The following is a 16,277-nucleotide window of genomic DNA, read 5'->3' as shown; positions in this document are numbered from 1 at the left end:
CAATGAACGGCCGGGAACCCCAGGGGTACTTAGGAGCCGGAGAGAGAAAATTTCACAGTAGGAATACGAATCCGTCGAATATTCTGTTCATTTAAAAGAGGATTACGATAATTTGGAATTCGTTCTCAATAAAATAAAATAAAATAATTTAAGTGGCTTACGTGCGGCAATCTCAAAATAATATCGATGCTCCTAGAACAGCAAGGAGAAAACGCAAAGTTTCCTTATTTTTTGTGTAAATGGGATAGCAAACAGGGAAAATCATTGGATAAGGAAAGATTGGTCAAATGGAGCTTCATCAGAACCTGGAACCAAAACTTGTGCTCCAAAAAGCTCTCATAGATCCCAATAAAGTACTCCTTCCACCTTTGTATATCAAGTTATGCTTGATGAAGCAATTTGTGAAAGCCTTACCAAAAGAAGGTAAGATATTTTAAATGCATCTATGACAAATTTCCTGTCTTATCAACTGCCAAACTAAAAAAGGGTGTCTTTATTGGTCCTGATATTAGAAAACTTCTCAAAGATGGTAATTTTGAGAAACAAATGGAAGTTGCAGAAAAATAAGACTGGGGAACTTTTAAAGAAGTAGTAACCAAGTTTCTGGGCAATAAGAAGGATCCAAACTTCAGATTAATCGTTGAGAACATGCTGCAGAAGTACAAAGATTTGGCTGTTCTATGAGTTTGAAGGTACACTTCCTAAATTCACATGTGGACTATTTTCCTAAAATTCTGGGTGCCTTTAACAAAGAGATGGGTGAGAGATTTCATCAGGACATGAAAGAAATGGAGAAGAGCTATCAAGGAAAATGGACTACTACAATGATGGCAGACTATTGCTGGCTCTTACACCGAGATGAACCCCATAAATAGAGAACACACAACGAAAAGAGCAAAGCAGACTATAAGCCATCCAAACTTAGAACATGAAATAAATTTTACGTATTTTACATACTTCATCAATAAGGGTGAGTTAAGACAGTGGTTTCCAAAGGATGACGTAACTCATAAAAATTAATTAATTTAAAATCCACTGTAATAGAAATTAGACTTTTGTGGCAATTTTCATTAGAAATTAGGGGGTCAATGTTCCCCCATCAACCCTTCTCTTCACACCACTCAACTCTTTAGCCATAAGAATGCATAGTATAAGCTAAAAAAGTATACATATTATATTATTTTCTTATTAAAAAAAAAAAAAACATTTTACATATATGATGTGCTACCCAAAAGTTCGGGGAATTTGAATTTCGCGCGCGAATAATTGCTGGTACGACTTACTATCGCAAGATGTGGCTAATTGTACTCTTTGTGAATCAATGTTCCACCAGCTGTGACGGTGAGCGGCTGCATTGTTGACTTTTAGACTTTCAAGGCGAAGTTCTAAGTGGCAGGTTTTAAAGACCAAAGAACCAACATCAAATTTTGTTTCATGCTTAAAAAAACTGGTGCAGAAACTCATCGCATGCTTGTGGAAGCATTTGGTGACAATGCTATGAGTAAAAGTAAAACTTTTTTGTGGTACAGACGTTTCAAAGATGGACGAAAGACAGTCGATGACGATGAACGTTCAGGAAGACCATCAACAAGCGCAACACTGGAAAACATCGCGAAAGTACGAGAGGCTATTGTTGCAGATCGTAGACAAACAATCCATGATGTTTGTGCAATCGTACAAATGTCATACTAGTCCGTGCAACGCATCTTGTGGCACAATTTGAACATAAGAATCATTGCTGCAAAATTCGTACCGAGACTGTTGAAGAGCGACCCGAAACAAAATCCAGCAGGTGTCTGTAGTGAATTGAAGAATTCAGCAACAGATGACCCTAACTTCATCACCAACATAATATGAGACATGGGTGTACGGGTATGACCCTGAAACTAAGCAGCAGTCGTCGCAGTCAATTTTGTATCTGATTCTGTTCTTGTTTGCACAAGTATCTGTTCTTCATATCTTATCAATGGATGAATCCAGTCAACCAATCTAATCTTCATCTTATATTCAGTCTGCTCAATGTACATGCTGTTTTCTATAAAAAGATTTCAACAACCTGAAGTTCTTTATGATATACGGCTGTTTGTTCTCTATAATCATGGGACATTTTAATTGAAGCATTTGTTATTTGGGTTTTAATGTGAAAATCTACTCTAAAATGTACAAAATTGTGACTTTTTATATGGAATGCAGTCCAAAATTTTAATTTCCCTTTCTTCTGTACTTTAACATTCAAATATTTTACAATAACTAACTACTTCATAATCCTTTATTAGTCAGTTTGTAAAATATCTCTTGTGAATAATGTCATAGTTAAAAAAAAACATATTTTACTATTAGAATTTAATCAGTTATTTTGAAAACAATGCAAGAGACCCAAATTTATTATTGTAGTCCTGTTCTGAACCATGATGAAAGTTAGGTTATATTAAATTGCCTAATCTTTTTCTGATTTTACATGAAGAGTAACCAAAAGCAAGTATTAATTATGTAAAACTTTCATAAAATCATAAATTTTTATGAAAACTGATTTGCTACCATTGATTTCCAATGGTGAAATAAATGGATCTTCTTAACAAAAAAACTATTTTCAAATAGCACAAGAAGTAAGTAAATGCCATGATAAGTGATCAAATTAAATGACTTTCAAATTGCAAATTGGGTGTAATAAATTTTCCTAACATGAATTGCACATGACTTAATAAGGACACAGATGGTTTGCAGTTTTATTAACAGTACGGACATTTATTTTTCCCCAAACATACAGGTTTATGAAGAGTGATAAATTATAAGTACTTGATGATATTCATTTATAATTATATGAACAATAATAATGTTTCTTAAGTGTGAGTTTTTAACACGGCTAAATGAGAATGTGATTGAACGAATAAAAGAAATGATGTGGAATATTATTTTTTATCCTGGTATTAGTATCAATGTATCAATTTGGAAACTCGTTGAGTAACAATGCGGTAATGCAGAATTATTTAATATCAAGCATTTACAATTATAACATTGATGAATAACAGATTTTTTATACTAGCCAGTAAATGAAATGTATACATCTAATAAAAGCGTCCTCATTCTAAGGATTTAACACTTTTTTTCAGCATTGGTTTTATATTGCTCAATAAATATCGTGAAATAATGCATTTACAATAACAGAATAGGAATTTATTATTATATTTTTTACAAAAAGGTTTTTAAAGATTAGAAACTTTATTCGATATACCACTATATCTCCATAGATATAATCAGAATAGTCAATAGTTTTTTTCCTAGGTACAAGATTGTTACAGATATATTAAGTCACCTGATCGTATGCATTTATCATCAGAATTAGAGGTTTTATAATTTTTTTACCACCCAGTATGAGTTTTTGTATGATATGATATTCTACTTCAGTATCCATTTATAATCACGTTGTCTGCATTTAACATTTTTCCCTAGTATGTGTTTTTATATGGCACGATTACTTACCTGATTTTATGCATTTATAATCACAATATGGGCATTTATAATTATTTCCCCAGTATGGGTTTTTATATGATTTGATAAGGTACCTGAGCGTATGCATTTATAATCACAATTTGGGCATTTATATTTTTTTCCCCCAGTATGGGTTTTTATATGACTTGATAAGTGACCTCACCATATGAATTTATAATTATTTCCCCAGTATGGGTTTTTATATGACTTGATAACTGACCTGACCGTATGCATTTATAATCACAATGTGGGCATTTATAATTTTTTTCCCCAGTATGAGTTTTTATATGATTTGATAAGTTACCTGACCATATGCATTTATAATCACAATGTGGGCATTTATAATTTTTTTCCCCAGTATGAGTTTTTATATGATTTGATAAGTTACCTGACCATATGCATTTATAATCACAATGTGGGCATTTATAATTTTTTCCCCCAGTATGGGTTTTTATATGACTAGATAAGTGACCTGACTGTATGCATTTAAAATCACAATGTGGGCATTTATAATTTTTTTCCCCAGTATGAGTTTTTATATGATTTGATAAGGTACCTGACTCTATGCATTTATAATCACAATGTGGGCATTTATAATTTTTTTCCCCAGTATGAGTTTTTATATGTCTTGATAAGCTACTTGACCGTATGCATTTAAAATCACAATGTGGGCAATTATAATTTTTTTCCCCAGTATGAGTTTTTATATGTCTTGATAAGTAATCTGACCGTATGCATTTATAATCACAATGTGGGCATTCATAATCTTTTTCCCCAGTATTGGTTTTTATACATATTGATATTTGACCTGATTGTGTGCATTTATGTGTTTTACATTTCCCTTCAATGGTACTATTGAAGTTATTATTAGCTTCCATTTTTTTACATAGTCTCAAGTGATCATCTCTTATTGCTGGTGACACAAAGCATTTGTTACATTTGATACAGTAGAATAATATGTCTGTAATCAAAAAATGAAATAAAAATTACTAGGTAAATAAAACATACATTTAATGTAAAATCTTATATATAAAATGAGTTGATTTATTTGAAATGCAATATTAGGTGCCTGTACATATACAAAAAATCTAATTTACCAAAAAGTTTCTATTTATTCCAAGGGCAGTTTTCTTTTATAATCTCCATTATCCGGATATTGGTTATCCGGTCATTCTCTTATTCCGAAATTCAAACATATCTACGAGACGGTATGACTAATTTTAAAAATTCAACTTATTTTTTACCAGTTGATTGCTAATGTTTGTAGTAGAACGATGTACGGTGGATCATTCGGTTTTCCAGTTTTTCAGTTATGCGTTATTTTTCTGAAATTTACTTTTACCTCCGGAACGATACTAACAAATTTAAATATTCAAATAGAGTATTTGCTAGTAGTATAAATGTTAACGTTTACGTACAAAAAGTATACTCTCCATCAAGCGGTTGTCTAGTTATTTAAATTCATTTCTATATATTCCATGTATACAAAAAAGCAATTGATTTCTTTGAAATGCAAGATTAACGACCCCAAGTATACAAAAAAATTTAATTCTGCAAAACGTTTTTATTTATTGCAAAGGTGGCTTTTATGTTTTTATTTTTTCTATGCGACTGATCATGCTGAAGTAAACCGCTCATTTCTATTACAATCAAGCTTTGGTATACAATGAAGATATCTACATATCAATAAATGGAAAATTGTTGCAACAATTGGGAGTTAAATTTTAAGCTTTTTTTTGATCCAGAATTTCTAAAGAAAACTGTATCTGGAAGTTTTTCAAAGTTGACAAATGAGCAAACATTAGTATTCGAATCAGTAATGTCGGGAATAGATACCAAGACACGAGGATTTTCCTTTTAGATGCAGCTGGAGGAACGGGCAAAACGTTTTTAATAAACTTAATGCTCGCTTTCGTTAGTATACAATCAGGCATTGTTTTAGCAGTAATTTCATCCAGCATAGCAGTCACTTTACTATATGGAGGTAGAATAAACAGCTCACTCAGCATTTAAATTGCCACTTGAGATTTGGAGAACTGAAACCACAGTATGTTGATAACTCAGAGTTCAACAAGAGGAAAACTATTGGCAGATTCCAAATTTATTGTATTTGACGAATGCTTAATGGCCCTTCGAAAATCAATTGAAGCTCTCAATTCAACATTTAAAAAATGTAACGAGGTAATTGGTGGTACAATAGTTTTGCTGGCAGGTGATTTTAGACAAATTCTGCATATTACCTCAAAACGCACCCTAGCTGATGAAATTGAGGCAGTATCAAAAAAAAATCGTCATTGTGGAAACATGTGAAGTCCTTGCGTTTGTCCAGTAACATAAGATGTCTTCTTATAAGCGATCATGACGGCAAGGATTTTCACAGATTTTACTTCAAATGGATCACCCTCGCTACCCTTCAATGTAAATCCTGTTACATTACCCATCAATTTGGGAACTTTTGTACCAAATCGGATTTATTAATAAAGTCTGTTTATTTGGACTTTGAATTTAAATTTTGAGATGAAAACTGGCTTTTAAACGCTGTAGCTTAGCGTCTACAAATGGAGCTGCAGATTTAATTAACGAAAAATAAATTAAATTTATTTCCCAGAAATGTTTCAGTGAAAAAGTCCATAGATACTGTGATGACTGATAAAAAGGCGGCTAGCTATCCAACAGAAGTGTTAAACAGTCACTTACCTCTTGGAACGCCACCCCATAATTTATTATTGAAAAAATATGAGGTTGTTATGCTTTTGAGTAACTTGCATCCACCTGTCAATGTGTTATTTGCTTGTACTACTAATTAAAAATAATCAAGTTTAATAATTTCCCATTTTGTGTTGGTTCTATCAGCTAATTCGTTTCTAAATAAAAACCTGCAATATCAATTTTAATAAAATTTGTGAGGGGAGTTAATCATAAAGGTACGACTTACTATCGCTAGATGTGGCTAACAGTACTCTTTGTGAATCAGTGTTCCAACAGCTGTGAAGGTGAGAGGCTGCATTGTTGACTTTCGTGCGGTTGTATAACGTTGTGTTTTACTACTTCGGCGAAGTTCTAAGTGGCAGATTTTAAAGACCAAAGAACCAACATCAAATTTTGTTTCATGCTTAAAAAAACTGGTGCAGAAACTCATCGCATGCTTGTGGAAGCATTTGGTGACAATGCTATGAGTAAAAGTAAAACTTTTTTGTGGTACAGACGTTTCAAAGATGGACGAAAGACAGTCGATGACGATGAACGTTCAGGAAGACCATCAACAAGCGCAACACTGGAAAACATCGCGAAAGTACGAGAGGCTATTGTTGCAGATCGTAGACAAACAATCCATGATGTTTGTGCAATCGTACAAATGTCATACTAGTCCGTGCAACGCATCTTGTGGCACAATTTGAACATAAGAATCATTGCTGCAAAATTCGTACCGAGACTGTTGAAGAGCGACCCGAAACAAAATCCAGCAGGTGTCTGTAGTGAATTGAAGAATTCAGCAACAGATGACCCTAACTTCATCACCAACATAATATGAGACATGGGTGTACGGGTATGACCCTGAAACTAAGCAGCAGTCGTCGCAGTCAATTTTGTATCTGATTCTGTTCTTGTTTGCACAAGTATCTGTTCTTCATATCTTATCAATGGATGAATCCAGTCAACCAATCTAATCTTCATCTTATATTCAGTCTGCTCAATGTACATGCTGTTTTCTATAAAAAGATTTCAACAACCTGAAGTTCTTTATGATATACGGCTGTTTGTTCTCTATAATCATGGGACATTTTAATTGAAGCATTTGTTATTTGGGTTTTAATGTGAAAATCTACTCTAAAATGTACAAAATTGTGACTTTTTATATGGAATGCAGTCCAACATTTTAATTTCCCTTTCTTCTGTACTTTAACATTCAAATATTTTACAATAACTAACTACTTCATAATCCTTTATTAGTCAGTTTGTAAAATATCTCTTGTGAATAATGTCATAGTTAAAAAAAAACATATTTTACTATTAGAATTTAATCAGTTATTTTGAAAACAATGCAAGAGACCCAAATTTATTATTGTAGTCCTGTTCTGAACCATGATGAAAGTTAGGTTATATTAAATTGCCTAATCTTTTTCTGATTTTACATGAAGAGTAACCAAAAGCAAGTATTAATTATGTAAAACTTTCATAAAATCATAAATTTTTATGAAAACTGATTTGCTACCATTGATTTCCAATGGTGAAATAAATGGATCTTCTTAACAAAAAAACTATTTTCAAATAGCACAAGAAGTAAGTAAATGCCATGATAAGTGATCAAATTAAATGACTTTCAAATTGCAAATCGGGTGTAATAAATTTTCCTAACATGAATTGCACATGACTTAATAAGGACACAGATGGTTTGCAGTTTTATTAACAGTACGGACATTTATTTTTCCCCAAACATACAGGTTTATGAAGAGTGATAAATTATAAGTACTTGATGATATTCATTTATAATTATATGAACAATAATAATGTTTCTTAAGTGTGAGTTTTTAACACGGCTAAATGAGAATGTGATTGAACGAATAAAAGAAATGATGTGGAATATTATTTTTTATCCTGGTATTAGTATCAATGTATCAATTTGGAAACTCATTGAGTAACAATGCGGTAATGCAGAATTATTTAATATCAAGCATTTACAATTATAACATTGATGAATAACAGATTTTTTATACTAGCCAGTAAATGAAATGTATACATCTAATAAAAGCGTCCTCATTCTAAGGATTTAACACTTTTTTTCAGCATTGGTTTTATATTGCTCAATAAATATCGTGAAATAATGCATTTACAATAACAGAATAGGAATTTATTATTATATTTTTTACAAAAAGGTTTTTAAAGATTAGAAACTTTATTCGATATACCACTATATCTCCATAGATATAATCAGAATAGTCAATAGTTTTTCCTAGGTACAAGATTGTTACAGATATATTAAGTCACCTGATCGTATGCATTTATCATCAGAATTAGAGGTTTTATAATTTTTTTACCACCCAGTATGAGTTTTTGTATGATATGATATTCTACTTCAGTATCCATTTATAATCACGTTGTCTGCATTTAACATTTTTCCCTAGTATGTGTTTTTATATGGCACGATTACTTACCTGATTTTATGCATTTATAATCATAATATGGGCATTTATAATTATTTCCCCAGTATGGGTTTTTATATGACTTGATAACTGACCTGACCGTATGCATTTATAATCACAATGTGGGCATTTATATTTTTTTTCCCCAGTATGGGTTTATATATGACTTGATAAGTGACCTCACCGTATGCATTTATAATTTTTTCCCCAGTGTGGGTTTTTATATGACTTGATAAATGACCTGACCGTATGCATTTAAAATCACAATGTGGGCATTTATAATTTTTTTCCCCAGTATGAGTTTTTATATGTCTTGATAAGTTACCTGAATGTATGCATTTAAAATCACAATGTGGGCATTTATAATTTTTTTCCCCAGTATGGGTTTTTATATGTCTTGATAAGTTACCTGACTCTATGCATTTAAAATCACAATGTGGGCATTTATAATATTTTTCCCCAGTATGGGTTTTTATATGACTTGATAAGTGACCTGACTGTATGCATTTAAAATCACAATGTGGCCATTTATAATTTTTTTCCCCAGTATGGGTTTTTATATGATTTGATAAGGTACCTGACCGTATGCATTTATAATCACAATGTGGGCATTTATAATTTTTTTCTCCAGTATGGGTTTTTATATGTCTTGATAAGTTACCTGACTCTCTGCATTTAAAATCACAATGTGGGCATTTATAATTTTTTTCCCCAGTATGGGTTTTTATATGACTTGATAAGTGACCTGACTGTATGCATTTATAATCCAATGTGGGCATTTATAATTTTTTTCCCCAGTATGAGTTTTTATATGTCTTGGTAAGTTACCTGACTCTATGCATTTAAAATCACAATGTGGGCATTTATAATTTTTTTCCCCAGTATGGGTTTTTATATGACTAGATAAGTGACCTGACTGTATGCATTTATAATCACAATGTGGGCATTTATAATTTTTTTCCCCAGTATGAGTTTTTATATGATTTGATAAGTTACCTGACCGTATGCATTTATAATCACAATGTGGGCATTTATAATTTTTTTCCCCAGTATGAGTTTTTATATGTCTTGATAAGTTACCTGACTCTATGCATTTAAAATCACAATGTGGGCATTTATTAATTTTTTTCCCCAGTATGAGTTTTTATATGTCTTGATAAGTGACCTGACTGTATGCATTTAAAATCACAATGTGGGCTTTTATAATTTTTTTCCCCAGTATGGGTTTTTATATGATTTGATAAGGTACCTGACTCTATGCATTTATAATCACAATGTGGGCATTTATAATTTTTTTCCCCAGTATGAGTTTTTATATGTCTTGATAAGTTACTTGACCGTATGCATTTAAAATCACAATGTGGGCAATTATAATTTTTTTCCCCAGTATGAGTTTTTATATGATTTGATAAGTTACCTGACCATATGCATTTATAATCACAATGTGGGCATTTATAATTTTTTCCCCCAGTATGGGTTTTTATATGACTTGATAAGTCACCTGACTCTATGCATTTAAAATCACAATGTGGGCATTTATAATTTTTTTCCCCAGTATGAGTTTTTATATGTCTTGATAAGTAATCTGACCGTATGCATTTATAATCACAATGTGGGCATTCATAATCTTTTTCCCCAGTATTGGTTTTTATACATATTGATATTTGACCTGATTGTGTGCATTTATGTGTTTTACATTTCCCTTCAATGGTATTATTGAAGTTATTATTAGCTTCTATTTTTTTACATAGTCTTAAGTGATCATCTCTTATTGCTGGTGACACAAAGCATTTGTTACATTTGATGCTCCGTACATATACAAAAAATCTAATTTACCAAAAAGTTTATATTTATTGCAAGGGTAGTTTTTCTTTTATAATTTCGATTATCCGGATATTGGTTATCCGGTCATTCCCTTATTCCGAAATTCAATCATATCTACGAGACGGTATGACTAATTTTAAAAATTCAACTTATTTTTTACCAGTTGATTGCTAATGTTTGTAGTAGAACGATGTACTTTGGATCATTCGGTTATCCAGTTTTTCAGTTATGCGTTATTTTTATGAAATTTACTTTTACCTCCGGAACGATACGAACAATTTTAAAAATTCAAATAGAGTATTTGCTAGTAGTATAAGGGTTAACGTTTACGTACAAAAAGTATACTCTCCATCAAGCAGTTGTCTGGTTATTTAAATTCATTTCTATATATTCCATGTATACAAAAATGCAGTTGATTTCTTTGAAATGCAAGATTAACGACCCCAAGTATACAAAAAAATTTAATTCTGCAAAACGTTTTTATTTATTGCAAAAGTGGCTTTTATGTTTTTATTTTTTCTATGCGACTGATCATGCTGCAGTAAACCGCTCATTTCTATTACAATCAAGCTTTGGTATACAATGAAGATATCTACATATCAATAAATGGAAAATTGTTGCAAAAATTGGGAGTTAAATTTTTAGCTTTTTTTGATCCAGAATTTCTAAAGAAAACTGTATCTGGAAGTTTTTCAAAGTTGACAAATCAGCAAACATTAGTATTCGAATCAGTAATGTCGGGAATAGATACCAAGCACGAGGATTTTCCTTTTAGATGCACCTGGAGGAACGGGCAAAACGTTTTTGATAAACTTAATGCTCGCTTTCGTAGTATACAATCTGGCATTGTTTTAGCAGAAAACTTCATCCAGCATAGCAGTCACTTTACTATATGGAGGTAGAATAAACAGCTCACTCAGCATTTAAATTGCCACTTGAGATTTGGAGAACTGAAACCACAGTATGTTGATAACTCAGAGTTCAACAAGAGGAAAACTATTGGCAGACTCCAAATTTGTTGTATTTGACGAATGCATAATGGCCCTTCGAAAATTAATTGAAGCTCTCAATTTAACGCTTCAACATTTAAAAAATGTAACAAGGTAATGGGTGGAACAATGGTTTTGCTGGCAGGTGATTTTAGACAAATTCTGTATATTTCCTCAAAAGGCACCCTAGCTGATGAAATTGAGGCAGTATCAAAAAAAAATCGTCATTGTGGAAACATGTGAAGTCCTTGCGTTTGTCCAGTAACATAAGATGTCTTCTTATAAGCGATCATGACGGCAAGGATTTTCACAGATTTTACTTCAAATGGATCAGCCTCGCTACCCTTCAATGTAAATCCTGTTACATTACCCATCAATTTGGGAACTTTTGTACCAAATCGGATTTATTAATAAAGTCTGTTTATTTGGACTTTGAATTTACATTTTGAGATGAAAACTGGCTTTTAAACGCTGTAGCTTAGCGTCTACAAATGGAGCTGCAGATTTAATTAACGAAAAATAAATTAAATTTATTTCCCAGAAATGTTTCAGTGAAAAAGTCCATAGATACTGTGATGACTGATAAAAAGGCGGCTAACTATCCAACAGAAGTGTTAAACAGTCACTTACCTCTTGGAACGCCACCCCATAATTTATTATTGAAAAAATATGCGGTTGTTGTTTTTGAGTAACTTGCATCCACCAAAGTTAATTGCATCCACCTTTCAATGTGTTATTTGCTTGTACTACTAATTAAAAATAATCAAGTCTAATAATTTCCCATTTTGTATTGGTTCTATCAGCTAATTCGTTTCTAAATAAAAACCTGCAATATCAATTTTAATAAAATTTGTGAGGGGAGTTAATCATAAAGCTTGATTGCATGCAATATGTTCTACCTTTCGTCATAGGATATTTATGATTTCTATGTAATGTTTCCATCACATCAGGATTTTTCAAAAATCGCAAATTTCAAAATTTGTAAAAAGGTGAAACAATACAAAAAATAATATAAAATACATTTTTTTTTTATATTAAATTAATGTAATACATTCAAATTTTGGCTTTTACTATGCAGTCTTATAGCTAAATAGTTGAGTGGTCTGAAGAGGAACGGCGGAGAGGGTTGGGTTGAGGATGAGAGGTGGAGAGCTTGGCCGACAGATCGTGACAATCCGGGACCTCCGGTTAAGTAATAGATTTCATGGTGTTCGGATGTGCCGTCCGCTACGCTCTTTGATTTTAGAGTTTTTCGTTGCTTTTTTTGGTTTGGAGGACTGGAACTTGTGGTGGATATTTTTATGGACATGTTTTACAGATGTGATTGATTTTTGGCATACGGGCTTACTTTTTATTACGGTTTTTAAGTGTTCGACCTTTTGTCATACTCAATAAGGCCGATAATTGTCTCACAGGATTCGACAGACGAGACAAACAAGGGGACTTTTTTTGCTTCTACTACTATCCAAGTGAGCAGAATTTTTCTACCTCCTGCATCAGTTTATAAGAGGAAATACCTTTTCTCGTTTCTCCCTTCCTTTTACCCTATCCCCAAATTCTTCCGGATCTATCCGACCCGGGTCCTTCCTGACCCTCTGACCTACCCCCTTTTTTGGAACCCATTTTTGGGGGATTCATATCCTCGGCCACCCAAAAAGTTTTATTGGTTTTTTGGATGAATACGTTTCACTTTTACCCTTTATAATTTTTCCCTTCAGGCCAAGTTCAGTCTGGGACAGGTGACCCAAAAAGATCTACACCACCGATGGAGGACAGCAGAACGGTAGTGGTCCTGGCAGGAGAGCAAGTCCTACACGAACTTGCTACATTCAATGAAGACTAGTGAATCCAAGAAAGATGCGGGAGAGGTTTTATTCCTACGATGAGGCCGTAATGATGAGCTATTTGTCAGGATCAAGGGAACCACCATGGCGGAACGGTTTACCACGACATTAAGAGATAAGGCAGCCGACCTGGAGGAGGACATGAGGTCGCGAAGTGATAGCAGCAAAGTGGTGATTCACATAAAGGACGTTGATGCAGACAGCACAGATCAAGAAGTTAGTGATGAATGAAAGGATTCATTTTATTAAGAATCCTGTTTTCCAAGACTTGGATGATGACCAGTGGAGGCGGGCCTATTACATAGCCAAGAGGGGTTTTGGCCAATATCTACCCGTCCTCACGGAGAAGCAAGCAGTACGAGTAGTTGACAAGTTGCTTCTCTGTCAGGAGCAGGAAGTAACGGAAATTATTTAATATTATACAAGAAGATATACATTGGAGGCAGTCACGGCAGCTAATTTAAAGTTAAAAAAAAAAAGAGCCCGGGACCGGAAGGGGTCCCCGCCGCCGTACTTAAGGACCTAGAAGCAAAGGTACCGTGGCAAATTGTCGATGTAGCGAACTATAGAAAAAGACGTTCCCAATTTGCTGGAAGGAGACCACAGTGGTCTCCTTCCAGAAAACCAGGAGTGGCGATCAGCAGCCAGAATACCGGCCTCTGTACTCTTTGAACAACATGGAGAAAGTGGTCGAGTAAATGCTGGCTTCCCGAATTTTGGATGAACTATGAGGGGGGTGTGTCAATATACACGATAATCAATTTTGTTTTTGGCTGGGCCGCTCAACCACACAGGCGGTTAGTAGAGTGGTGAGCTGGGTGACAACGATAAGGAATGGTACACGGAGAACACGAGAGTTGCCTGTGCTCATTCTTTTGGGTGTACAAAATGCTTTTGGGACCCTGCCGTGGAGTGTAATAATGTCGTCCCTTAGAAGTAAGGGTGTCAGTTCATACTTACAAAGACACAGGAGTACCTTAGAGAAAGGTGAGCGTCAGCGGACACGGAGAGGAGTCCTCTTCGTTTCCAAATCTATGGCGGTGTTCCCCAGGGCTCTGTTCTGGGGCCATTATTGTGGCTAATTGTATATTATGAAGTACTAAGTTTGAGACTACTGGAGGGGACTGCATCGAGAGCTTTTACGGACGATCTCGCGGTAAAGGTTGGAGGTCAGACAGAGGATGAAGTAACGAAGATTTAATGTTAATTAATACATGGAAGGCAGAGCATGGACTGAAATTATCGCCTAGTAAGTATGAGTCTATTCTATCCTTCTCTTACCAGTGAGGGTAAGAGAAGGATTGGTACCTTGCCGCTACATTCTATTGGAAAGGTGAAAAATTTGGGCGTCACGCTTGATAAAGGGTTACGCTTTAGTGAACATGTTAGAGAGCGATGCGAGAAACCTGAGAAAACAATTAAGTCATTGAATGTGATAATGACGACAGGTGCTGCACCGAGGGTCTCCAAAAGGAAACTGATCACGTCTACAGTGATATCAGAAATAACTTGCGCTGCCCCAGTGCGGCAACGGTGCGGAGGAATGTCACAAGACTCCAAAGAATATACAGATGGCTTTTAATAGGAATACTCTCAGCGTATCGCAGTGTGTCGTACGACTCAGTACGTGTAGTGGCGTCAGCGCCACCTATGGACCTATAAGTTCATGAACATTCAAATAGGCAAGACGGATTAAGTAAATCAGAGTCAAGAAAAGCTTCTTTTGCGGTCTGGAGGGCTAGATGGAGAATAGGTGTTTCGACAATATTGTTCAAGAGGTTAATTACGGAACTGGAGCCCTGGCGCAAAAGGAGTTTTGGGGAGATGAACTTTTATTAGTCACAAATGTTTACTGGGCATGGAAACTTCAAATTGTATTTTTATCGGGTTGGAAGAAGGGAGACCACGATTTGTATGAATTGCCCATCGGAGGATAGGGCGTAGCACACGTTCCTACACTCCACAGAATGGGAAGCTGAGAGAAGGCAGGCCGGAGTTATTGGCTTCAGACCCGATGAATTAGTAAATTATATGTTGGCTTCTCACAATAATTGGAGGAGATTCGATACTTTCGTGTACACAGTGTTGGACGGTAAGGACATCAAGAGCAGGTTTCGCGGACATTAGTGTAGGGAGTGGTGGATAGCCCCGGTCGCGAGGTGTGCCGGTTCCAATGCCTAGGTGTGCCGGTTCCAATGAATGGCCGGGGACCCCAGGGGTACTTAGGAGCCGGAGAGAGGAAATACCGAGACCCAGGCGTGCAGGGGTGGTGCTGGGAACGACGTACTCTGGCCCGGCTTCCCTCTCGGGCGGTTTGAGGCAGGCACCAAAAAGGCCAAGACCCAGTCTCTGGGTTGGAGCAAGGGAACGACGTAATCAGGCCCGGTTACCACCATTCGCGGGATTAGAAATAGTCATGAGAAGATCCGAACCGGGGGGGCTGACCTGCCATGCCGGACCTACTAACGGTAGGTGGGGAAGCTCTCTTAGAGTTAAAAGGACACTCCCCTGGCTGAGCTATACTTCATTGTATGTCCGGCTCAATGAAGAAGGAAAAAAATTCGTGACAAGACTTAACAAACTGTAACATGTTTATTGGCAGCTATCCGCTCCACTCATGCACCGTGCAACTACTATAGGTGCTGCTTCAACCATCAGCGTGCATAAATCGATTTTTTCCGTCCTCTGTGACAAAACGCGTTTTTTTCGGTGGAAACTAAATTTTCAGGCCATAAAGCAAACTTTCTGTTTTCAAAATGTCTTCAAGAGGCTGCAAAAATTCTGCAGATTATTTTTTTTACTTTTGCGATGAGGTAGCGGTGGAAAGACAGAAAAGAATGTAATAAGTTTTGTTTCTACTAGTGTACCTCACGCATTTCAGACTGAAAGCAGGAGATCAAGACAAGAATTTGGCACCCCACTACGTTTGCTAAACATGTGTTGAAGGACTTTGATAAAGCTCAAAGGGTGAAGCAAGAAGCGTTCAGATT

At 35.0% G+C, this 16,277-nt stretch overlaps 1 protein-coding gene across 1 annotated transcript; it reads right to left on the bottom strand.

The window, feature by feature from the left end:
* Nucleotides 1-1,886: 1,886 nt before the first annotated feature.
* LOC142326592 (uncharacterized) lies at nucleotides 1,887-12,161 on the bottom strand. The gene is made up of 8 exons (XM_075369179.1): nucleotides 12,074-12,161; nucleotides 10,132-10,404; nucleotides 9,796-10,047; nucleotides 9,381-9,710; nucleotides 8,815-8,955; nucleotides 3,710-4,450; nucleotides 3,564-3,647; nucleotides 1,887-2,035 (listed from the first exon to the last, which is right to left on the bottom strand). Exons 1-8 carry the CDS (start codon nucleotides 12,159-12,161, stop codon nucleotides 1,887-1,889), a joined length of 2,058 nt encoding a protein of 685 aa, XP_075225294.1.
* Nucleotides 12,162-16,277: the final 4,116 nt, after the last annotated feature.

Source organism: Lycorma delicatula, chromosome 6 (assembly GCF_047948215.1).
Source record: "Lycorma delicatula isolate Av1 chromosome 6, ASM4794821v1, whole genome shotgun sequence".
Taxonomy (NCBI): Eukaryota; Metazoa; Arthropoda; class Insecta; order Hemiptera; family Fulgoridae; genus Lycorma; species Lycorma delicatula.
This window is presented reverse-complemented; position numbering and strand designations above follow the sequence as displayed.